Source organism: Haliotis rufescens, unplaced genomic scaffold (assembly GCF_023055435.1).
Source record: "Haliotis rufescens isolate VD_foot unplaced genomic scaffold, xgHalRufe1.0.p SCAF_10, whole genome shotgun sequence".
Lineage (NCBI taxonomy): Eukaryota > Metazoa > Mollusca > Gastropoda > Lepetellida > Haliotidae > Haliotis > Haliotis rufescens.
Window position 1 is genome coordinate 36,955,005 of NW_025963780.1, and position 25,855 is coordinate 36,980,859.

General features: G+C 39.6%; 1 protein-coding gene across 2 annotated transcripts in view; it reads left to right on the forward strand.

The window, feature by feature from the left end:
• The first annotated feature begins 6,390 nt into the window (after positions 1–6,390).
• Positions 6,391–25,855, forward strand: part of LOC124131073 (kinesin-like protein KIF28P) — a 37,313-nt gene continuing 17,848 nt past the window's right edge. Inside the window, exons 1-14 of one of the 2 annotated variants that reach the window (XM_046494161.2) lie at positions 6,391–6,952; positions 13,465–13,659; positions 14,621–14,836; positions 15,693–15,807; positions 16,565–16,676; positions 17,709–17,816; positions 18,607–18,740; positions 19,105–19,175; positions 19,511–19,571; positions 20,403–20,570; positions 20,950–21,044; positions 21,862–21,976; positions 22,517–22,580; positions 25,228–25,356. In XM_046494161.2, coding sequence (XP_046350117.2) covers positions 6,911–6,952; positions 13,465–13,659; positions 14,621–14,836; positions 15,693–15,807; positions 16,565–16,676; positions 17,709–17,816; positions 18,607–18,740; positions 19,105–19,175; positions 19,511–19,571; positions 20,403–20,570; positions 20,950–21,044; positions 21,862–21,976; positions 22,517–22,580; positions 25,228–25,356 — 1,625 coding nt within the window. In that variant the 5' untranslated portion in view covers positions 6,391–6,910. The remainder of the gene's footprint in view (positions 6,953–13,464; positions 13,660–14,620; positions 14,837–15,692; positions 15,808–16,564; positions 16,677–17,708; positions 17,817–18,606; positions 18,741–19,104; positions 19,176–19,510; positions 19,572–20,402; positions 20,571–20,949; positions 21,045–21,861; positions 21,977–22,516; positions 22,581–25,227; positions 25,357–25,855) is intronic. The other variant, XM_046494162.2, reaches the window with a different exon arrangement.

The following is a 25,855-nucleotide window of genomic DNA, read 5'->3' on the forward strand; positions in this document are numbered from 1 at the left end:
TTAGGGACTGGTTATTTATTATGGGTAGGAGTAGGTCGGGTAAATTTTAGTATAAAATATAAAGTGGTTTTGCATTTTATCTCTTCAGGGGGTTCATGAAAGATGTTCAGGGACATGGGGAGGGTTGACCAAAAATATAACAAGCATTAGGGGTGAGACATTTTCAGGTCATTAGTGCATCCAAAACCTCTGATACCCACCATCCACATGTAATTAATGACCAGTCCCTTACTGAGATTGAGTGATCCCAAGTGTCCTGGCCCTTGGGTAGTTTTATATTGAAAACAATTTGATATCGATAGGGATTGGTGAATTAAACCAGAATAAAAATTAAATGAAGTATATCTTTGAAAGGCATTTAGAAGTGATTCACATAAGGAAGAGAATATATGGATGTCAACTTCTTTATTATGAGGAACACGTTCGGAGTATATGCTTACTCCTTTATCAGGTGATTCATTAATACCTTAAATGAATTATATTCAGACATTGTGTACTTAATTAACTTAATTGACAATAAACTTGATTCTAGGTCAGTAAATAATCGTTGCTACCTTGAGCAGTTAGTACAGCGATGTGGATCACGGCAGACCTTTCGTGTACCTCATCTGGTCTAGAATACGATAACGCTTTTGACACTTCAGACCTCATATATTTAGAATACAGTGGGGGATTTTACGACGCTTCGGAGATATGTCCCACTTCGCCCGACACGTCATGACACCCGGGGGTCTGCCTGTCCATGCGTGAATACTCAAGATGACCAACCCGATAAAGCCTATGTCACTTCATTAGCCTGCCAGTGAAAGCATTAATGTCGTAATATCGAAAACAATATCAAAATTTTGATATGAATACACAATGCCATTTAGAAAGTGGTCAAATGTAACAAATGCTATATTAGGGATAACTCTTTCTTAGTAAAGTACAGATTCTCGTACTTTTTTGGGTTGAGTCCCGTGCGGGATTCGAACCCACACTTGCCAGAGTGAAGCACCTAATCGCCAGCACACAAAGTCAGCGATCTAACCAACTCAGCAACGGAGGCTTCCACAAAAATGAAAGTCCGACAACTGGGCCCACTTGCACAAAACGATCTTAGTGCTAAGACTATTGTAAGCCTATGCTAAAGTATGGGAGTTACGATCATCTTAGCGCTAAGATCGCTTTGTACAAGTGGGCCCTGGTAGTCTATATCACGTACTTTGAGTACCCCTCTGACAAGTGTAAATTGGCACGGCTCCCATAGCCGAAAGCTATGAATACACAATGCCATTTAGAAAGTGGTCAAATGTAACAAATGTAATATTTGGGATAACACTTTCTTAGTAAAGTACAGATTCTCGTGTCCCGTTCGGACTTAGAAAGTGTACTAGGAAAGTATCACTCAAGTATAACTCAACCCAAAAAAGTACGAGAATCTGTACTTTACTAAGAAAGTGTTATCCCAAATATAACATTTGTAACATTTTGATAGTAATATAAATGGTATTTCAACGTCATTTGTAAGTAGTGAGAACTGTTTCATAGAATCAGTTATGAATATCCAGTATCAACGACGACAGTACCAAGGACTGCATATCAACTTGAAGTCGCTGTCGGCAAGTAATCATGCGTAGTTGCCTCCCCTTGGGCACGCTAGAAACCTATGATAGTGGAACTCTCCTTTCATACAATAAAACAATTAGTGAGAAATGTCCTACCCAAATTGCTATCGATCTGCCCTATGAAATGAAAAGCGATACTACATTTGAACCCGACTCCGAGTCCGCGCTGCCAGGTCTACAGATAGATTTAGATAATCGATCAACTCCTCGCCTCCAGTGTTTGAACTCGCCCTCATAGGGTGATTACGTGAGATGGGATTAACTATCAGAAATACAGTTACTAGTGGACCGCCTCCGTGGTCTAGTGGTAGAGCATCCGCCCGGTGAGCGGAAGGTCCGGGGTTCGATCCCCGGCCGCGTCATACCAAAAGAAGTTAAAAGATGGTACTTGTTGTTACCCTGTCTGGCGCTCGGCATTAAGGGGCTAAAACAAGGACTGGTCGGCTCGGGGTCAGTATACTGTGTCTGAGGTGGGTATTCATGTTAAACTGCGGCATGGTATCTCAGTGGGCTAGCACTATAAATCGGCATCAGTCCGGACTAGTACAAGCAGCCACACACACACACACACGTGCATGCACGTCGCTATATAAGTGCAATAATCTTGGACGCGACGTTAAACCCCATTTCACCACACCAGTTACTAGTGTATTGCGGGTTCTTCAGCAAAGGGACACAACTCGATCTGCGGCTCCTGACATCACTGTGCCAACCACTACCACCAACCCACCTACCCTCGTGTCGAGTAAAGGGACTGAAGATCTCAAATCTTTGAAAAAAGTATTCACCAACTTAAAATTACATTTCGGACCCATGCAGTGGCAGGGGTTTCCATGCATTCTTTGCAATAGTGAGTGAGTGAGCTATACCGGTTTTGTATGCGAATTTATAAGTTAAGTTGCGATTCTGAATGCAAGTTCGTTGCAAGAACATAGTTTCCCCTCGTCTGTGAGACTCGTAGTTTTACAACTTGTAATAACGTGGTCTAGTGGTAGAACGTCCGCCCGGAGAGCGGAAGGTCCGGGGTTCGATGCCCGGCCGCGTCATACCAAAAGACGTTCAAAAATGGTACTTGTTGTTACCCTGTCTGGCCATCGACACTAAGGGGCTAAAACAAGGACTGGTCGGCTCGCAGTCCGTATACTGTGTCTGAGTGGGGTATTCATGTTAAACTGCGGCATGGTGTCTAAGTGGGCTAGCACTATAAATCGGCATCAGTCCGGACTAGTACAAGCAGCCACACACACGTGCATGCACGTCGCTGCATAAGTGCAATAATCTTGGACGTGACGTTAAACCCCATTTCACCTCACCTGTAATCACGTAGGGAGATAAACATAAATCTGATATCTCAATGGAATTAATACTGAATATTAGATTTCGTTCAGGGGATGAGGGTTTCACAACATTACCTTTGGTAGACATGGTATGGATGTTTAAAACGTACGAGTCATTTGTGATATAGGGCAAATGCCCCCACTATTGATTGAGATGGGCGTTAAATACACACCCAATGAGTCTCTGAGGCCTTTATTTGTATTGTACATATAGCGTATACACATATCTAGGCCTGCCTGGGGGTTATTCAGTCCTGGAACCCCCTCGGTCACACAAAGAACGTTAATTGCTGCTTTGTATCCAATAGTTCGTAAGCTTGGCATGTTTAGTGGAGCGCTACGTGTTCAGTGTAACAATCGTCAATAATCGATCGGCTCAATCAATCTGTCTGGAGTGATAATGAAGTATTTAACAAGAGCGCTCGCGCGTGTAGCGTGTATATATTGTTTGGTCTTGCGGAGTGATTGACTTCATTTATATACCACATATTCACGTATCTCCAAATATACATACCACCCACGGGTAAGGTGAAACATTATGGTCTCTGCCGTTAGATCGTCTTGGTATTTAAAAAAAGTTTCTTTTACTTCAGTTTGGAAAGAGGTACTCGGGATACAAATCCGGAATAGACTAATTGTTTATTTTCCCCAGCCCCAACCACGTTTGCGGGGGATATAGAAACCATAAAAGTTTATTTCCCAAAGTACACACACTCACCATATGGTGTAGATATGCCTTTTGCTATTTAAGTGTGCCCTGTATTTTTAATATATTTTCTATAAAAAAAATGGACTTATTCTCTGAGCTGAATGAAATCAATGGGTTTCAGTCCCGGAGCAGAACTCGAAAACTATTTGAGATATCTTGATGAAACTAAAAATTGGTACACACATTCACCATATAGTGTTGATGTGCCTTTTGCTATTTCTGATTCCTCCGAATTTTTCTTTTCTATAACATGCATATTATAAATTTCGGCTTAGTCCGTGAACTGAATGAAAGCAGTGAGTTTCATTTCTGGACCAGAACTCGGAAATAAGAAATTAAATTGTGAAATGAGCGAGTTCTTCCCATTAGTTGTATGTTCCACTATCGCAAAACGACTTCCTGTTGTAAAATCAGTCAGCATTATTCAGTGATTTCCCTTGACTGCATCTTGCACACTTTTGACGTGATGTTCAAGATTGCTCGAAATTCATTTGAATGCACTCGCTTAAATTCTTTCCATAGTTTGACGGAATATCGCGAATATTGTGAACAGGTCTTGCATTTCTAACGGAAGTGGTTATTCGTGTTGACTGTTGTGAAAAACCTAGCAGACGATTTCTTATGGCCAAACGGAAGAGTAAAAAAAGTAAACTGCACTATTTTTTATTTCTTCAAGCCTACTGCTGTAATTTCTAATAATAACCTTATTAGAAATAAAAGCAGACGATGAGCAAGGAAACTAACATTGAAACTGAAAAAAAACCCTGAAAAGCGAAAATATAGTGCAGACACCACTGGTAGTACAGATGAACCTGAGACCAGGTTATCTAAATGTAAATCAAGGCGTGGTAATCCCAGTATATGGCCTCTTCGAAAGTACAAATCCTGATTAATATGTGATAGGGATAAAAATTAATATTGTGCAATATGTGCAAATAGTATGGTCAACCAGTTGGAAAAGATGGGAAAATGCTTTTCTTCAATGGGTCAAGGAATTTGAGAACCATCAAATTTTAACACATTAATAATCCAGTGATATAGCCCAGGCACACCTGGAACAGGACCTGTGCACATGGTCACACCTGGTGTTTTCTAATTTCGAGCCCGTAAGTGCCTTTTGCTAGTCATGACTTCCCCAATTCGTTTCTATATAAATTTTATTAATTTGGGTTTGAGTTGAATGGAAGCAACTTTAATACTTTTGCGGGGGCACAGGTGGCCCAGTCGATAAGGCGCCGCGATTCGCTGTGCAGAGTTGCGTCCCTTGGGCATGCCAGAATCCTATGATTGTGGGTTCGAATCCCGGATCGCCCCGATTATGTTTTTAGGTTTGTCAGCACCATACCCGTGCTCATGGGTTTCCACGAAAGGGTAAACGTCTGAGACCTTCATCATTTCGGGCTTTCCTCCCACATTAAGCTGACACGCCGCGATGTAACTGTAATACTGTTAAAAGCGGCGTTAAACCTAACTCACTCACTTTAATACTTTTGCCTCAGTTCCGCTGTGTACTTCTCCATGAAACTTTGTACAATGTCAGTCTAAGGCTGTTATATAAAGAATCTCACCAGAGTGTCTTTTGATATCAAATATATCAACACGAGTTCATAAAAGCTTGAAAACTCCAAGGCTTGCCGAGGATTTTTCAACTTTTATCAACGAGTGATGATATATTTGATCTCAAAAGACACGAGGGTGAGATTTTATTTATCATCCAACATCATTCTTTCAACTTTTTCAGTTTGTAGACAGTAATAAGCAGTGTCTTAATAAAAAGTACCGCTTACAGCTTCAGTAGCAGAGTCATTAGTGATGTCATTTGATTGTGCCGTCATGGTAACAATGACGTCACAATGGTCTGCAAAGCATTTTGATGCAATTTCATTGCAGCGATATCTACAGTGTAGATATCGCTTCATCTCACCCAAGCGATATCTCCTGGGGGAGCCAGTTTTGGATGTTAAAGTGTCTTTGTCCTTTTCAGATTGTAAAATTATGTTTTACTTTCTTATTTTAAAAAAAATAACACACTAGTGACACGGCAACAAACAATGCCATAATAGGATTCACAGTAGATATATTAGAAATTCACTATGTTTGCTTTATCTTTACTCAAACATATACAAGTAAAAAAGAATATGTGCATCATAAAAAAGAAATGGGAACATTAGCGACTTGTAGTGTAACCACCGAGCTCAAGTGAGTTTTTGTCATTACACAATATGTCACGTGACTAACCACGGGTCCGGGTAGTCCTGTGGGTACCCGGGTCCTACTCAGGACCTACCCGACCCGAGTACCCGAGTTACCCGTCCCAGCCCTACGGGGGATACAGATGACTTTATGTTCTTTGTTGTATTCATATTTGATTTTTGGTGTTCTTTATTACACGCGCTCGCGCAGAATATTGTAGTGAAATGATTTTTTTGGGTAGTTTATCACAATTTTTATTTACAGTAAGGAATAAAATAGTTAATTAAAGTGTAATTAAGGTGTTATTTATCATATGAAACTTATATTAGTTTGCGTGTTTGTGGTTTAAGGCCGTACTCAGCAATAGTCCAGCTAAATGATGGCGGTCGGTAAATAATCGATTCTGGACCAGACGATCCTGTGATCCATTGATCTGCGCAATTGGGATACAGTGACATCCATCAACCAAGTCAGCGAGCCTGACCACCTGATCCCGTTACAAGTATGGGTTGCTGAAGACCAATTCTAACCGGATCTTCACGGGTCGGTACTTATATTAAAATATAAATAAAAAAAAAAAAAATAAAATAAATGTATATATAAAATACAATAAACAAACTAACAATTGTGTTTATTTATTATATCATTAGACTTCTAAGTCTTCTTTTAGATAATATTATAAACTAGTCTTCTTTCGCCATAAATGTTATACAAACATGACCATAAAAATTCCATTTCATCGTCACGCGATTTGATGGCCACGCCCACTGGATTGTTGCCCGGAAGTCATGGTAACCGTAGGTTTGTCCCCCTTTTGTTGACGGAAGTTGATCCTGTGCCGTCATGTGTTGTCATTACCATTTAGCCTGAAACAATTGACTGCACTGGGCCTCACACGACAGCCTGTCTCACTGTCGCAACAACTGTAGAGGAATATAGTTTTCGGTGTACCACAGTTTCGAAAGGAGGTATTTGACAACCAGAAGCAGCTAGGTAATTAGGATTTGCTCACAGAAACAAAAGCGGGCAGCTTACGGACAAGCCGCGCACCTGTCAACAGAAACATGGCGGAGAACGTTCGAGTGGCCGTGCGGGTCAGGCCTTTTATATCCTTTACTGTTGTACGGCTTTTGTTGGCGTTCTTTGAAAGCAACACGGAGTAACATTTTAGCGATTTACCTGCGTCTGATTTATCAATGCGCTGTTTGTTTCCCTTGTTAGAATAAACTGTTTGACACTTGCCTTATGATTGATTAGCGTGGTACAATAGTTCGTCGTTTTGACATTGTTTACATTGCTGAATTTCATTGTCTTTCAATTACCATAAGTACTTTATGTTGTGATTTATAAAAATCTAAATGTTATAAGTAGTATTTTCCTTTTATTAATCATTGTCATCTTTCAGAATCTCATATGGGTGTAGATATTATACAACGAATGACATTTAGCCTGTAGATTTAGGCCTAAATCATTTCGCAATAGGCCTAGCTGTGGTGGTGGAGTTTATTGCCATGGGCTGTGTTTACTTTGTGTTTGGGGCTCCTTTGTAAAGAGAATGTGAAGTGTGGTGTGTTTGAATTATGTCTGTAATAAGCAGTGTATGTAAATACTGTTTTCATATAGAAGTACATGGACTACTTTGTAATCATCAATTACTTGAGAAAAAAATATGATAAAATTCCTTTCAAGTAGTACTTTTTAAATCTTTTGGGTTTTGTGATTTGGCTGTAATTAAAAATTAATTTGTTGACCATATTACACAGCAACAAATGTCTGATGTCAGTGAGTGAGTGTATGTTGTTAATGTCAGCATTATTTCAGCTATATCACGACTGCTTGTACACAATCAAATCTGGGAAATTATTCATTTTAATGTAAACTATTTACTGACTGAGGATCAAAGTGTTTCTTTTTTGTAAGGGGTTAATATAAGGTCCTAATAGTATATTGTTTGGAAATGCATCTCTGTCATGTGACTTAAACATTAAAATAATAGAATATGTTAATGATTTTATAACCCTGTCAAAACACTTTGTAAACCCTTAAAAGGCAATATGACAGTTATGTACCTTTCGATATACATGAATAGGATTTTGAACTCTTCATCATTAACTGTGTACTGTTAAACAATGTTAACATGGTTAAGGGGCAACAACACTCCATCTTTGAAAGTATTGACATATGGATGGCTTTTTTCTCATTGTTTCTTGGCAGATTCTAAATTTGCACACCATATTCGACGTAATAAGCGCCCTTGGCGAAATTTGCTAAGATATTGGCTCGTGAACAATCCCAATTAAGACCCCCACCGATTGATCAATGTACACAAGACTTATTTAATCGTGTATAATACGCACTTGTGTGTTATATGCACCCTTAATTATGGGCAATTAAATTCTGGAAAAATATATCTGTAGTACATAAACATTTCTGGCTGTCAGCATAAACCACGTAATTTATCTTTCAACTCTATTTTTTTCACCAAAATAATATTCAATTGAGAGCCCCCTATTTCTAATTTTGAGAGTGCCCTGGGCGTTTATTACGTCGAATACGGTTTTATGGACTTTAATCTTGACTCGTTTGACTTGTGTTCAGCGTGACTTGGCATTTGGTGATTATGCAGGCTAATTAAAGCAAGGGCAGCGAGACGACTGCGAGTTGGAGTAGTGTTGGTCTTAAGTTAGGATATTTTTTATACAAAGTATTTTTGTATTGGAGAGGCCTTCACATAGTCGTGCCTGTTAACCAATCTGATTTTCAATATATATTGAAAATATAACATTATTTGAAACAAGTCACAGACAAATAAAACATGTCCACAATTGTCTGATGTCTGATGTCAAACATGAAATGTGACGATGTCCGGACTGAGACTGGGAAGGGGAACAGACATGTTCAATGGTATCTCTTGTAACAACTGATACATTCAGATCTGGTTATGGTTTAAACAATATTTATTTAAAAAAGACTTGAGATTGGTTAACAGACATATAGAAACCTATATAAAGACCTCTCCCGTACGAAATAACGATCAGAAATATAACAGTATAGCAATCCTAAAGATAAGCAAAATTTACCTGTAACCGAAATTTGTTACAGAATACATTACAATAATTACAATATATCTGATATATTAAGTTAGCCGCAGAATCTGTTGGTGAGGGTAATGTAGGTAAATACAGATTCAATAATTGTAATATTATCATCATCTTGTAGATTAAATAGTATTTCCAAATAACGCGGTCTTGATATTAAAGCCCTGGACAAAGAAACAACGTGTTGATCTAACATCACAATAATTCAGACATTGTTACAATAAATAATGAAAACTGTCTTCGTTATGATGACCACAACTACAAGTAGGGTCATCATGGATAAATCTATTAAACCTGTGTTCGTTTAAATCGCTACATCCCAGTCTTAATTTACAGTGAAGAATTTGGTTAAATCTATTACCAAATGATTTAAATACTCTCTGCAGATGACATTTAGCAACATATTTTGATTTCATTGATATTTTATGTTTATAAATTCTGTGAAAGATTCTCTACAACGCTATTGGTTATCCAACAGATTCTTGTTCAAAATAGCAGAGGGCAAAAATGATTTTTTGTATAGTTTAGTGCAGCAAAGAGTATTGTGTGGGAGGTGGATGATCTAGTGTCATGTGGAAGTGGGAGATATGTTCAGTGGAACTAGGTCTGATAAAATGATTGCATTTTCTAATAAACATTTTGTGAAATAGACACATTTTATGATATTGTTGACTATTACTTAAAGATGTATGACCAGTTTCATCATATAATTTTGAATGACTGATGCCTCTAGCGGATCCACAGATGGACCGAAGTGCATCCAGATGTAATTCTTTTAAGATAAATTCTTGATTCTTTGTACAGTTATTCCAAATATAATCACACTAATAAAATATAGGTCGGTACAAGAGTTATTCAGTCATCATTGAAGACTTTTTGCAGGCAATACTCTAAATTAAAAATCATTGGGCTAACTTTAGAATCAAAATCTTTGATATGGACATGCCACTGACAATCATTCAGAAGCGTTACCCCAAGATGCTTATGTGAATGAACTGATATTATTTTAATGATATTTATTAAAAGGTCAGGTAAGGCAGATTCAATCTTTTTCAAGAAAATAAAATTGATTCTGTTTTACTGGGGTTGAACTATACTTTCCAAGTTTTGGCCCAGTTAGCTATCATTTGTAAGTCTTCATTTAGATATATACTTGATGATATAATATCATCAATGATAACATATAAAGAACATAAAAGAAGTATCGTCAGCAAATAGTTTCATATTACACTGAACGTCATCAACTTTATCTTTTATCAATACCAAAAATAATAATGATCCTAAAACTGAGCCTTAAGGAACTCCTGCAAAAACTGGTTGAACATTTGATTTATGACCATTAATTACTGTTTACTATCTCTATTGCAGTAGTAACTCCCAAACCATGATAAAAGACAACCTATTATTCCACATACTTTTGGGGACATGGGTGGCCCAGTCGTCTAAGGCGCCGTATTCGCTGTGCAGAGTTGCGTCCCTTGGGCATGCCAGAAACCTATGATTGTGGGTTCGAATCCTGGTTCGCCCTGATTATGTTTCTAGGTTTGTCAGCACCATACCCAGGCTCGTGGGTTTCAGCGAAGTGGTAAAGGTCTGAGACCTGCATCACTTCAGGGCTTTCCTCCCACATTAAGCTGACACGCCGTGATATAACTTGTTAAAAGTGGCTTTAAACCCAACTCACTCACTCACTCCATATACTCTTGATTTATGCCAAACTCGATTGTAAGCTGTACTTATATCAAAATTGACTTCTGTAACCTGTTTCCCACTCTCAAGTGCCTTAGCTGTAAGGTTATATTAATAAGTAAGTTGATAGGATGTGGAATCCCCCGTGTAAATCCAGATTGCAATGAAGTAATTGCATATATGGCAGTTTTTATGGATTGCAATTTCCTTTATACTTTGTCAAAGCGTTTCAGAGCTACTTCTTGCTTCTGGGGGGGGATGGGTAGCCTAGTGGTTAATGTGTTCGCTTGTCACGCCGAAGACCCGGGTTCGAATCCCGACATGGGTACAATGTGTGAAGCCCATTTCTGGTGTCCCCCGCCGGGATATTGCTGGAATATTGGTAAAAGCGGTGTAAAGCCAAACTCACTCACTCACTCACTCACTCACTACTTCTTGCTTCATCACGTGGAGCAATGATGAAGGAACGAGAAGAGCCTCAGAAACATTGTGACAAAGAATAAAAGAAGTTGCTAGCCTTATAAAGTGCCATATATTCATATTCTTTCAACCTCTAAATGCCTATCAACGACATCAATGAAGTAATTGTTCCCTTATCTAAAAAGAGATTTCAGCCATGTTTAAACACACACTTTGGACAAACAACTTGAGACAGCTACAGGTCTATACTTTGTACAGTCCTGAACATCGTTCATGTTATGTATTAGTACCATAGCCATGATAGCAGGACCTTTTCACACATCATGAAAGATTGAATTTGATAAGGACATATTAGATAAAATCCACAATGGTTCTGACAGCTGCTCCGCTAATAATTTCAAGACACGATTGCTAATATTATCTGGTTTTGAAGCATCTAGTAACAAGATGATAAATGAGGCCTGGGTTATCAGAGGGTTATCAGAGTGTTATCAGAGGGTTATCAGAGGGTTATCAGAGTGTTATGTGCCCCGAACATGTCAATCCCCCAGGACTAGTGGTTTGAGTGTCTGCCCGGAGAGTGGAAGGTTGGTTTTTTTATCACTGGGCACGTTCATACCAAAAGACATTTAAAAATGGTATGTGCTATTTCCCAGCTTAGAGCAGGGGTAAAACAAGGCCTGGTCAGCTTGGAGTCAGTATACTGAGTCTGTGTGGGGTATCTGTGTTAAACTGTGGCATGGGATCTCAGAACTATATAAATCGACATTAGACTGAACTAGTACAAGCAGAAACACACACACACACACACACACACACACACACACACACACACACACACACACACACACACACACACACACACACACACACACACACACACGTTAAAAGATAGTACTTGTTGTTACCCTGACTGGCGCTGGGCTTAAAGGGTCTATAAAGGACTGTTCGGCTCGGTGTCAGTATATCTGTGTCTGAGTGGGGTATTCATGTTAAACTACGACATGGTATGTCAGTGAGCTAGCAATATAAATCGGCATTAGACCGGACGAGTACAAGCAGACGCACACAATGTACACACATGTCAATACATAGGTGCATATTAAACCCCATTTCACCTCCCCTCAACGTAACATTTTATGTGTTCTTTTCTAGTTTTTCAACACAGGTACTCTTACATATGCCAGTGGTGACATGCTGTTTGCAGTGTATAAAATTCCCCAAAATATCAATCAGTCAACCGGACTGGCAACATTGCTAAGTTACCAGACCAGATAAAATGTTGCCAGTCCAGAATTTTCTAGACTAAGGGACTTAAATAATAAAAGAGTAAACATAACAATAGTACTGTTGAATATTAGTTGTCAGAAAATAACTTTTCAAAACTGTCAGCAACATAGACCGTCTTGGACTGTCAGACTGGTATCTGGCACACCTGAATATCATCACACATTCGTCATGTTCATCTGGTCATATATTTATTGAAAAAAAGTTAATCCGCCAAGTTCTTTTGTTTTTCAATTTTGAAGAATTCCTTCATTCTAAATATATGATTGTCATATGTAAGAATAATATATATGCATTGACTTTAGGCACTAGTCAATAACCCCAGTCTAGTAAACCTTGCCAATAAAAGCCCATACATTAATACAATTTGACTGTTCATCGTAGGGACTTCCCGCGCTACATGTATTTAGATTGTGAAAATGTTATGTTGACATTTAATAATCAAACTGCCTCAAATATGACTTTTAACAAGTCAAAGTATGGCATTTATGATTTATGTATCCATTCTCTTGCAACTAAAGTCCATTTCAAGGCATCAACAGCAGTAATTTGACCGTGGTTGCTGTAAATAACGGTGAGTTGTGCGATCTCCCGATGACTTCACACACGATTTTCGCTGAAATTACTGTAAACATTATTGAATGAAATTTTGAATAAAATGAATAAAATAGATTACAAACATTAGTCCAGATAAACAATGAACACCTTTTTATAGTCAGATAGTAATATGTACTTCAATTCAGATTTGGTGACTGGTATTTCTGGTGTTACGTGATAGCGGTGATCAGTTGATAATGTTTTTTGAGATGGGAAAATACATTGTGTCTTTGGAAAACTTGAGTTTATTATAAATGTAAGGAAATTTAGGAGCCATACTTTACCGGCGCTGTAACCGAGCTAGCGCTACATTGAAGAGCGAAATAGCAAGGGAACACTGTACTGAGATCTGTTGAAAACAAGGTCAACAGACACTCAAAAGTTTTTGTCACCGACTGATTTTTTAATGTGACTAATCCTCATACCTGACAGCCATTTTTATTTCCATCTGTGATATAAGAACATAACTTGATCTTGTCCAAATACACGGACATGACGTAGTAGCTGTTCTCCTTGACTGTGTTTACAACTCGCGCGAGACGGCCAGGAAAGCCAGTATCATTATACAGATGAACGGTAAACAGACAGAGATCACAGATCCAGAAAACACTAAAGAAAAACCCAAGAAGTTTGCCTTTGACTTCTCCTACTGGTCCCACGATGGCTACACGGAGCGAGGAGATGGGTACCTGGAGCCCAGCTCCCCCAAGTACGCTGACCAGGTAGGCCGGCCTCTGTACATCCACAGGATGTATGCTTTCAGAGTGGTGCTCGTTTTGGGCCAGGGCTAATGAGTAATGTACTGAATGGGTTCTTGAAAGAGTCTTTTATAAATATTAGTTTGCATACCATTCATACAGGTGACATATTTGTGGAATCATGTACCTAGATTTTTTACAGAATACATCTTTCCATGTGAAAGTTAACTTGAATAAAAAATGAATAATCTTATTTGCCCCCCCCTAGATTTTTTACAGAATACATTCTTCCTTGTGTAAGTTAACTTGAATAAAAAATGAATAATCTTATTTGCCCCCCTCCCCCCCCCCCCCCTTGTCAAAAAAAGTGAACTATGGCCTTGATATGTCTTATTTTGGTTTACACTTTCCGATTAAAGTGACCTCGGTGTCTGAGTGGGTTAGCTCACTGAATTTTTGTGCTGGCGATTAAGTGGCTTACTCTGAGGGTGTGGGTTTGAATCTCAGATGGGACCGCACCCAAAAAGTACTAGAATTTGTTCTTTTCTGTGCAAATCCTGCAATCGACCGAACTCTGCATGAAAGTTTACGAACCGGATTTCGATTTCGGTGCGCGATTTTGATTGGACTATGCATAGACTCGTTAGCCCAGCCAAAATGTAACTCCATAATACCAGCCTAGTTCGGCAAGGGTGTAAACTGGACTTTTATAGTCAGTTAACTCTCTTGCCTCGGGAAGATGACATGTTACCTGCGTTTGGTCAAGTCACTTTGTGATTTGAGAATAATGTGCACACACCCTTATTTCAAAATCCTGGATCCGCTTGTTTACCGACCCTATTTTTGGATGGGCTTAATTTTATTTTTGACCTTACTTTCAAACACAGTGAACATGGTTGATTAGGAGAGGTGATTTATGTGTCCAGTTCTCTCCAATGTACCAGACAACAGGTTTACATGTCTGTCTGTCTGTCTGTGTCCGCAGCAAGTTGTGTTTGACGACCTAGGAAAGGGGGTGCTGGACAATGCCTGGAAGGGCTACAACTGCTCCCTCTTCGCGTATGGTCAGACCGGCAGCGGCAAGTCCTACTCCATGGTGGGCTACGGCACCAACAAGGGGATTGTCCCCCTTGCCTGCGAAGACCTGTTCCGTGGCATCGATGAGAAGAAGATGACGGCCAAGGAAGGGGAAGAATACCAGGTGAGCTAATGATCTGAATCCCCCTGGAGGTGTTTTATCTCAGTATTCACAGCTGCTATTATTTTTAAGTCCATTTCAACCGGGCCTTAAATTTTTTTTGCTTCCTTTACGGATCCACCAGCCTTAAAAACTGAAAATTCAGAAATTCAAGGTAATTTTTATATCGCCGACGGCAACCAAAAATAATCCAAAGGATATTTATGTGGCTAAAACAGAAACCTTTGTAACACTAAGTCATCATTACAGTCAGATTTTAGATTTATGATCTATATAAGGAACAAAACCAGACAAAGATTACTTTTTTTAGGACATACCCAAAAAATAAAATCGTAAGATGATTCACATGATTACAAAAATTGTATTTTGTATACTATTTTTTTTCGACCTACTGAGTAAAATTGTTCACTTTCAAAATCTGTAAAAAAAAAGGAGAAAAAGGTGGTGCATCAGGATGGCGGTGAAGTCTGGAAGACTAAAGCAGAATCATCGTCATGGTGATAACATGTATAAGATCTTTCCCTCAGGCCTGTTTTGTGTATTTACTTGTTTTATGGGCTCAATACAAAACCGTAGTCAGTGGTAGAAAAAAATAAAAAATTGTAAATAAATGTTTTTTCAAAGTGAATTCTTAAAAGAATGGTTGGTTGAATGGGCTTCACACGTTGTACCCATGTCGGGAATCGAACCCGGGTCTTTGGCTTGATGAGCAAACGCTTTAACCACTAGGCTAACCAACCGCCCCAGTCAGAATATTAACAATAATGATGTGATGGTGGTTGTGGTGCTTATGGTGATGGATTGGATGATGATGATGATGATGATGATGATGATGATGATGATGGTGGTGATGGTGCAGGTGAAGCTGAGTATGCTGGAGATCTACAATGAGCAAGTGAGGGATCTTCTCAACCTCAAGTCTGCACAGAAGGGGGGTCTCAAAGTGCGGCAGCACCCTTCCAAGGGATTCTATGGTAAGACATTCAAACAGCAGCAATGTTTACTGAACCTAAAGTACTTGGCCCAAACTACAATAACGTGACTAGAAAAGTTAGTAGGATCACCTAAAGTGCCCTTATCATTAGCAGTAGTTTTACAGACAATAGCATGCAAGGACTTAGGGATGGGGACCATGTTCTGATGCAGGAACACCCTAGAGTCAATGAGTGACATTTAGTGAACACCTTTGACCAATAACCAGTCTACAGTAATTCCAGTCATGTGCCAAACAAGTTGTCTATTTACTATTAATGGGACTACATTTGTGTTGTCTGTTTCACCTTGACCTTGTGTTGTCTTGTTTCACCTTGACCTTTGTTGTCTATTTTACCTTGACCTTTTGTTGTCTGTTTCACCATGACCTTGTGTTGTCTGTTTCACCTTGACCTTGTGTTGTCTGTTTCACCTTGACCTTGTGTTGTCTGTTTCACCTTGACCTTGTTTTATCCGTTTCACCTTGACCTTGTTTTATCCGTTTCACCTTGACCTTGTGTTGTCTGTTTCACCTTGACTTTTTGTTGTCTATTTTACCTTGACCTTGTTTTGTCCGTTTCACCTTGACCTTGTTTTGTCCGTTTCACCTTGACCTTGTGTTGTCTGTTTCACTTTGACTTTTTGTTGTCTATTTTACCTTGACCTTGTTTTGTCTGTTTCACCTTGACCTTGTATTGTTTGTTTCACCTTGACCTTGTATTGTCTGTTTTATCTTGACCTTTTATTGTCTGCTTTCAGTGGACACGCTCACCTCTTGGCCCGTGGACAGTTACATGGCCATTGACAACAAGATCAACGAAGGAACAAGAAACAGGACAGTTGCCTCCACCAACATGAACGCCACTAGCAGGTGAGCTACTGAACCTGTTGTTACTGTTTGTCCTGTCAGCGCTTTTTACAATGGTGTGCACTGAAACATAGTACACAGTAGATCACACACATGCGTTTGTATTTGAAAATGCACACTGACTCATATGGGTTTGCTTAGACGTGTTTCACAAACTGGAAGCAAATGGCACACTCTTGCCTTCCACAAGTCCAGATTTTCGTAACCAAAGTCTATATTGTTTATTGTACATAAGGCCTTAGTCCCAAATACAAAGAATGCAAGTTAACACATAGTGTTAAATATGTTGCGTCCATCGATAGCTACAAGATCGATATAAGTATTCAGACATACATATGAACTATAAATAAGACATTCATATTGGATTTTGGGTTGGAGCCATACCTGTCTGTTCCATTCATTCTCGTTTATAGAACTGTTGGAGTTGCTAGTATCTGTTTTCTTATAAAACCGGAAATGAAGCTATTAAGATATGACGCCCTTTATTATCTTCAAGGATGTTGTGAAGTGAATCTCAGTGTATGATGCTTCTTTAATTACCATGGTTACTGAGAAAGGTATCAGGGATTTATGTAGGATTCCGTAACAAATGTTCTTGTCCTGAAAATGATGAAAAACCAATTATTTTTTTAAAGTTCTTATATTCTTAAATATAGTATATAGTATATAGGTCTATAGGTATTTTATGCTTGCATTCAGTACAACAATGCCTCTTCTCTTTTTTGATCCTGTTATCAGTGAATTATGAATCACCTCCACAAAGACATGTATTTATTGTAACTATTTTAACATGAACTGGGAATTTTTTAATTCCAATTATTGATTTTTTACTGACATTTGCCTAAGATCTGAGCAATATCGACCTCTGAGAAGATGTAGATAAATCTCTGAGAATTGAATATATTATTGTAAATATAGACCACTCAAGCAGTGGTTAACTTCCACTGAAATTATCGGTTTTCAAGTTTGTGTAATCAATAATTGTATGCAAAGTTAGACTCTGGAGTTTGATCATACTGATACTTTTTATTCAAGTCGAGCCCACACAATTGTGGCGATCACGTTCGTGCAGAAGACGATGAACGAAGCCAACCAGAACATGACAAAGACGTCCATCATCAACCTAGTCGATCTTGCTGGCAGGTGTGTACATGGTGCTTGATGTAGTGTTACCAGAGCTACAGATAAGCGGCGAATTTACATAAAATACCCCCCTTCCCCCCCCAAATATTCAAAACCCAATTACTTTCAATTAACTTCCGTACAGAAACAAATGCATTAAATTACAAGCGAATTTTACTTTCCAAGTCAAGCCTATATATTTAGAACAGTTATCATGGTTATGTACATCTAAAACAGAATTTCATTTTTTCTAAATCTTAAAATGTTGACCCAATAGAGTGATGAATAGATGAGTGAAAAAATATTGGTTACCCTATGTAAAAACGCAATTAAAATAGAAACCCTAGAGTAAAAACTCAATTGCTCAAAAAGTTATCTGGAGCTCTGGTTACGCTCGGGTCGGGTGGGTACTGAGTAGGACCTGGGTACCCACAGGACTACCCGGACCCGTGGTTAGTCACGTGATATATTGTTTAATGACAAAATTTATCTAAAACTCTATGTTTAAACTACAAGGCACTAATGTTAGCAGTTCTTCCTGATGACAACACCCATTCCTTCTGATTTATATACGCTTGAATAAAAATCAAACTTCAGTCAACTTCAGTGTATACACCAGATCGTTTCATACCTGTATCTAAACACATTTTACGAGAGCGATGGTCAAACTTATCCCAATCGGACAGTTTGTATCTACCTCTTGAGACCTACAGAGGGTACCCGGGTAGGGTTGGGTAATAGGGGAGTGGGTACCCGGGTAGTAAATTTGGACTTGTCCAAGCCCTATCATGTATTGTGTATGATCCTACAGCGAGCGAGCAGAGAGCACTGGAGCTACAGGGGATCGGTTGAAGGAGGGGTCGGCCATTAACCAGTCCCTCAGTACACTTGGTAACTGCATCAAGGCTCTTGCTGACCTGTCCAATGGCAAGAAGAAAACTGTCGGTCAGTCTTTGTTCTCGTGTTCCGTGGACATATTGGTGTTGTTTCATATTTGACCGGGGGTCACAGCGATTCGCTGTGCAGAGTTGCGTCCCTTGGCCAGAAACCTATGATTGTGGGTTTGAATCCTGGTTTGCCCTGATTATGTTTCTAGGTTCGTCGGCACCATACCCGTGCTTGTGGGTTTCACCGAAGTGGTAAACGTCTGAGACCCACCATTTCTGGTGTCTCCCGCCGTGATATTGCTGGAATATTGCTAAAAGCGGCGTTAAACCATACTCACTCACTCACTCATTTGATGCAGAAGAGATTTCCAAAGATTTCTTGGTTTGATATATAAGGATAAGAGATGTAATTTCTGTTTTAGTGCCGTTCCGAGACTCTGTTCTGACGAAATTGCTCCAGAATGCTTTGGGAGGCAACAGCAAAACCATCATGGTAGGTCTATATCGTTATCCTTCATGGCCTGGTAGATAGAGTGTTTGCCTGCACAGTGGAAGGTCTGTGGTTCTATCCCCATCTGCATCATATCAGAATATATTAAAGATGGTACTTCTTGTTACCCTGCCTGGCTCTAGCCATTAAAGGGATGCCTAGCAGAACATGAAATACAATTAAACTTGTAAATCATCATATTTAGAAAATATTTAAGAAAATCGATATTTGTCACTGTGGTGTGAGGGATTTTCTTGATAGTCTTTGTGCAGGTTGTATGTTTGTCTTCTATATCTGCATTACGACACTGACTAATGTATTGTGTGTTTCTCCTGTAGATCGCTGCCTTGAGTCCCGCTGACATCAACTATGAAGAGACACTTTCAACTTTAAGATTTGGTAAGATTTGTGTCCCTTGTTTGCGTTGATCAATGGTGTAGATACAAGGAGCTTGAAAATAGCGGTATCTGTTCAGCTACCTGGCAGACACAATTGGTGACCTTGGCCACTGGTCCGAAGCCTGAATCTAGTAAAATTCTATTTGGCCTTGTAAGCTAAGCTAAATTAGTCCAGATAATAACATCAAAAACTATTATTAAAATAATGAGAGTATATCCTGACCCCAGCCAGCATGTTTTCTTGAGAGAACAACTATTTAAACATAATGAAAATTTAGGCCTCAAAACACTTTTATGCCTCAAGAGCAACCAATCTGGCATTAAACATAATTTTCACTGTTTTTCGTCGGTTCGTAATTTCCATTATGATTTCCCTATCATGCCATTGGAAGGCTGCAATTGATAAGATACAGCTTTCACTGGACTCACTTCTGTCGTATTTACATGTATAATGTTTGAAGATATTAATCTGTAAACTCAGCTAAGTGTTCATAAATGTCTTGGCGCTCCTCAGAGGAAAAGGTTCTGGTTTTGAGAGCTCATATTTCATTACATTTAATTCCAGATTGATTCTTATAAAAAAAAAAAAATCATTACGTTTCAATTCATTTTTGCCATGGAAAGGATATGTAGTTTGTCTCTGCTACTGACACATACTTTCCACTGAAACAAGAAGAGATAAAATGGTAGCAATACTCCTGCCTTATGACGGCGGTCGGTTGCAATACAGAAATGATCAGTTTTAGTCCTGGGTCTCATTGATGTTCCTAATCTGACAATAGCACAGAAGCCATTAAAGTTTCTTGAAAGAGAGATGATTATTTTCTTTCAGCTGACCGAGCTAAAGCTATCAAGACCCAGGCCGTGGTGAATGAGAGCCCGACAGACAAGCTGATCAGGGAGTTGCGCGAGGAGAACGCGCGGCTGATGGAGATGCTGAAGGGTGGTGGGGGAGCCGCTGTTGTTGGCACCGAGGGATCCAGCTTCAACAGAGAGGAGGGTATGACCTTGCATGTCATGGAAGTAAACTTTTCCGGACCCCATTTCACAAAGCGATTGTAGTGCTACGACTATCGTATGTTTATGTAAAAGTATATGAGTTACGATAATCATAGCGCCATGATAGCTTTGTGAAATGGGACCTAGATCCTTTATTATAACAATGGGGCACAGTTGTCTAAGGTGCATCAATTTGCTATGCAGAGTTGCCCCCCTTAGGTATTCCAGAATCCTATAGTTGTCTCATGGTTGCTATAAGTTTTAAAAGTGGTAAGACCACGCCACTTTGGAGTGTCAAGAAAGAACTGACTGTCGCGACATGACTGAAACCTTGTACAGATGAACCTTACCGAACTTCCTGTGTGTTGCCATGGTTACAGAGATGGAACGTCTGAAGAGGGAGCTGGAGGAGCAGATGAAGGAGAGTGAGACGACTTGGGCTCAAAAACTGGAGGAAGCCAACTTCGCCAGCCAGGTGAGACACGACACACAGACCGGCAGCCGGTGGCTGACACAATCAGTGTTCAAAATAGACATTGGCCCGTAGGCCCGAGGCCGACAGATTTGTTCTCGGGCGGATAGTTTTAAATTTCAGCAGACCCTTACGGCCTGCAGTTTATTTTAAGCTGTGAACTTGGTAAATGATTCATAACACTGAGATTGCTTAGAGAAACAGGGTCCAACTTCAAAGTACTCCGCTCGTTAACACTTTCAACACCGGGGGCCGCTGTACCGGCCACACCGTAGCCCCGTCAAAATAATATATAGTTTCATGAACCTACCTGTCATATCATACATCTATTACATCTATCACTTTTCACAAAGTCGAATAGATTAATATTATTAACTATTTCCTGAAATGCTTTGAAATTTTTTATTCTGGGACACATGTTTCAACAACGGGTCCTTGCCGAACATGCTCATGTCAAGGAGCAATATAACACATTTTAAATCAACCACCCACCAACCAACCCACCCACCCACCCACTCACTCACTCACTCACTCACTCACTCACTCACTCACTCACTCACTCACTCACTCACTCACTCACTCACTCACTCACTCACCCACTCACCCACCCACCCACTCACTCACTCACTCACTCACTCACCCACTCGGCCAGCCACCCACTCACTCACTCACTCACTCACTCACTCACTCACTCACTCACTCACTCACTCACTCACTCACTCACTCACTCACTCACCCACCCACCCAATCAATCAATCAATCAATCAATCAATCAATCAATCAATCAATCAATCAATCAATCAATCAATCTCCTCCACAGGGCCAGGCGGAGGAGGAGACCCAGAAACAGGCGAGGCGGAAGACGGTGTGCAACTTCTGGAACCTGAATGAGGACCCCGCCCTCACTGCCATGGTCATACACTTTGTCAAAGACGGTAAATATCTGTGATGGAACTATCAGCATCATCCCCCAGATCATGGCAATATCGCACTCAGGGTCTCAACGTGATCTTCATCATAGTGGTACACACAGATGAACCGCATCTTCAGGCTTTTATCCAACACTTAGGATGTCTGCTGGGATAGTTTTGTCTTCATTGGGCTCTGAACTCTCGTGTATTGAGTCTTTTGAGAAATACGATCAGTCAGTGTATTACCAATTTGATTGTTGAACTCAAGAATCTCAGATTAAATTCAAATTGTCAAATATACAGCGTAAATTTTCATACAAAAAGTGAATTTGGTACCATTTACGACAGGTCGCTTATTGAGGGAGAGTAGCATAGTTCTTTAAACTATGTCACTGCATTGTATCCTTGTTGCGTGACGGCATGGCTGAAAGCTACAACACGGACAAAGTCATATGAAGCGCTATTTTACTATTTATACTCTGATTTATGATATATTCATTTATAATAGACTAATGTATTTCTCTTATATAAGTTCTGTCAGCATGTACTATGGTCTTACTTCAGGGCAATCCAAGATTGGCACCAAGAACGCCTCCCCTCCACCAGATATACAACTCAATGGTTTGGGGTAAGCTTGGACTTAATTAGATCACATTTCCTGAGAAAAGGCACAATCCTTAATTCCAATTTGGTTACAGTTTTGTAAGACAAAGACTGAGAGGAAACGAGTGAGTGAGTGAGTGTGTGAGTGAGTGATGTTAGAAGCCACAGTCTTATCAATAATCTGGACCTGAGTGAGTGAGTGAGTGATGTTAGAAGTCACAGTCTTATCAATAATCTGGACCTGAGTGAGTGAGTGAGTGAGTGATGTTAGAAGCCACAGTCTTATCAATAATCTGGACCTGAGTGAGTGAGTGAGTGAGTGAGTGAGTGATGTTAGAAGTCACAGTCTTATCAATAATCTGGACCTGAGTGAGTGAGTGAGTGTGAGTGAGTGAGTGATGTTAGAAGCCACAGTCTTATCAATAATCTGGACCTGAGTGAGTGAGTGATGTTAGAAGCAACAGTCTTATCAATAATCTGGACCTGAGTGAGTGAGTGAGTGATGTTAGAAGCCACAGTCTTATCAATAATCTGGACCAGAGTGAGTGAGTGAGTGAGTGAGTGAGTGAGTGAGTGATGTTAGAAGTCACAGTCTTATCAATAATCTGGACCTGAGTGAGTGAGTGAGTGAGTGATGTTAGAAGTCACAGTCTTATCAATAATCTGGACCTGAGTGAGTGAGTGAGAGTGATGTTAGAAGTCACAGTCTTATCAATAATCTGGACCTGAGTGAGTGAGTGAGTGAGTGATGTTAGAAGCCACAGTCTTATCAATAATCTGGACCTGAGTGAGTGAGTGAGTGAGTGATGTTAGAAGCCACAGTCTTATCAATAATCTGGACCTGAGTGAGTGAGTGAGTGAGTGATGTTAGAAGCCACAGTCTTATCAATAATCTGGACCTGAGTGAGTGAGTGAGTGAGTGATGTTAGAAGCCACAGTCTTATCAATAATCTGGACCTGAGTGAGTGAGTGAGTGATGTTAGAAGCCACAGTCTTATCAATAATCTGGACCTGAGTGAGTGAGTGAGTGAGTGATGTTAGAAGCCACAGTCTTATCAATAATCTGGACCTGAGTGAGTGAGTGAGTGATGTTAGAAGTCACAGTCTTATCAATAATCTGGACCTGAGTGAGTGAGGGAGTGAGTGAGTGAGTGATGTTAGAAGCCACAGTCTTATCAATAATCTGGACCTGAGTGAGTGAGTGAGTGAGTGATGTTAGAAGCCACAGTCTTATCAATAATCTGGACCTGAGTGAGTGAGTGAGTGAGTGAGTGTGAGTGAGTGAGTGAGTGATGTTAGAAGCCACAGTCTTATCAATAATCTGGACCTGAGTGAGTGAGTGATGTTAGAAGCCACAGTCTTATCAATAATCTGGACCTGGCAAACCACTGACTGATATTATGAGCAACAATCAAGCCAAGTAGGGCCTGATGCCATACAGTCAGCCATAGGGCCAGGCCACCATGTGAGCAGCCATTTCAAACAAGCATCAAATACTGGGGTCCCACACAGACTATTCTACTTGATATCACATTACAGGTGGTGGAGTAGCCTAGTGGTTAAAGGGTTCGCTCGTCAAGCCAAAGACCTGGGTTCGATTACCCACATGGGTACAATGTGTGAAGCCCATTTCTTGTGTCCCTCGCTGTGATATTGGAATATTGCTAAAAGCAGCGTAAAACCATACTCAGTGATATCCCATTTGCAGAAATGCCATGACCTAGACCAAGACCATTTACAAGTTTTTAAAGTCCGCCTCCTATTTATAAAGCCCACTGACATGATATATATGATGCCAGAGATATTGTTCTGATGCTTGCTTTTTGTGTTTTGTAGTTGGTTTACGAGACCAGCTGACCAAAAAACCCTGAATTTTGACAAAAATAAAAAATACTTTTGACACAAGAATTTGTCACTGCTGTTCCTAAGAAATGGTGATTAAAAATACTTATATAAATATTTATTCTAGCTAAAAACAATGATCTTTCAGTATCTTCCCATGTTAAATGTGTTTATTTCCATACAATTTTAATTTTTTTTTCGACCACCTTCATTGAATTTTAGGCCAAACATTTTGTAAACCAACTGATAAAAAATTAAAGGCCTATTTGTGGATGCAGGGTAAAAGGCACTGATGCTGATATTTGTCTATTTTATCTGTAGTGAGTAGTGACGATTATTTGGGTAGAGAAATTCTGCGTATTATTCAAATGTTGTATGTTGCTCGGTATATCAAGGGAAGAATATATTTGTATCTGTCGTGAGTTGTCAGATATTGGACGTAACAAGCGCCCAGGGCACTCTCAAAATTAGATATTGGGGGCTCTTATTAGAATATTATTTTGGTGGAAAAACAGAGTTGAAAGATAAATTTCGTGGTTTATGCTGACGGCCTGACTGTTTATATACGACAGAGATACTTTTCCAGAATTTAATTGCCCATAATTAAGGGTGTATATAACACACGAGTGCGTAATATACCTGAATAAATAAGTCTTGTGTACTTTGATCAATCGGAAGGGGTGCTAATTGGGATTGTTCACTTGCCAATATATTAGCAAATATTAGGGCGGGGCGCTTATTACGTCGAATACGTGGTACATGCTTGCAGAAGGCTGTAGGTGCCTGCTTGGTTACCGCCATTGCTATGTTGTTGACTGGCATTGTTGCAGCATACAGAAAGAGCACGCTGCCATCGAGAACAAGAATAACATTGTGACACTCACCCCAACATCAGGGTCCCGCATCCTCGTCAACGGCGAGAGCATCAAGGACAGCCGTGTCTTGCACCATCATGACCGGTGAGTGGAACTGAAGTTACGCCATGCTCGGTTGTCGCAAGTAGTCGTTGAACACCACTTGGCAATGACGGAACTTTTTCTTTCTTCCCTTAAATTTGCTGTTTTACCAAATATACTACTCAAAAGAAGTTAAGGATCACCTGATTCTTTCATATTACTAAAGTTAATCTCTCATGTCATGACAGATTAAGTTTACCATTATGAAAGAATCGGGTGATCCTTAACTTCTTTTGAGTAGTATATATTGGATTCTTGTATCTGTGTGGAATGTAATCCATATTTCTATCTTCCAAGAGTCTCGCTGTTCTGTTATTGCTCATCTGAGTTTTAGTTATTGTAATACAAAAGAAAAAATGGAGAAGAAAGAATTTATTAAGTATATAACTATGGATATCCTGTTTTTTGTTTATTTATTGTTTTTGAGGCTTATGCAGATCTGCATTAAATTTATCTTCACAGAAATATAAATAATAAACTATTGTCCGTTGATAAGATTGAA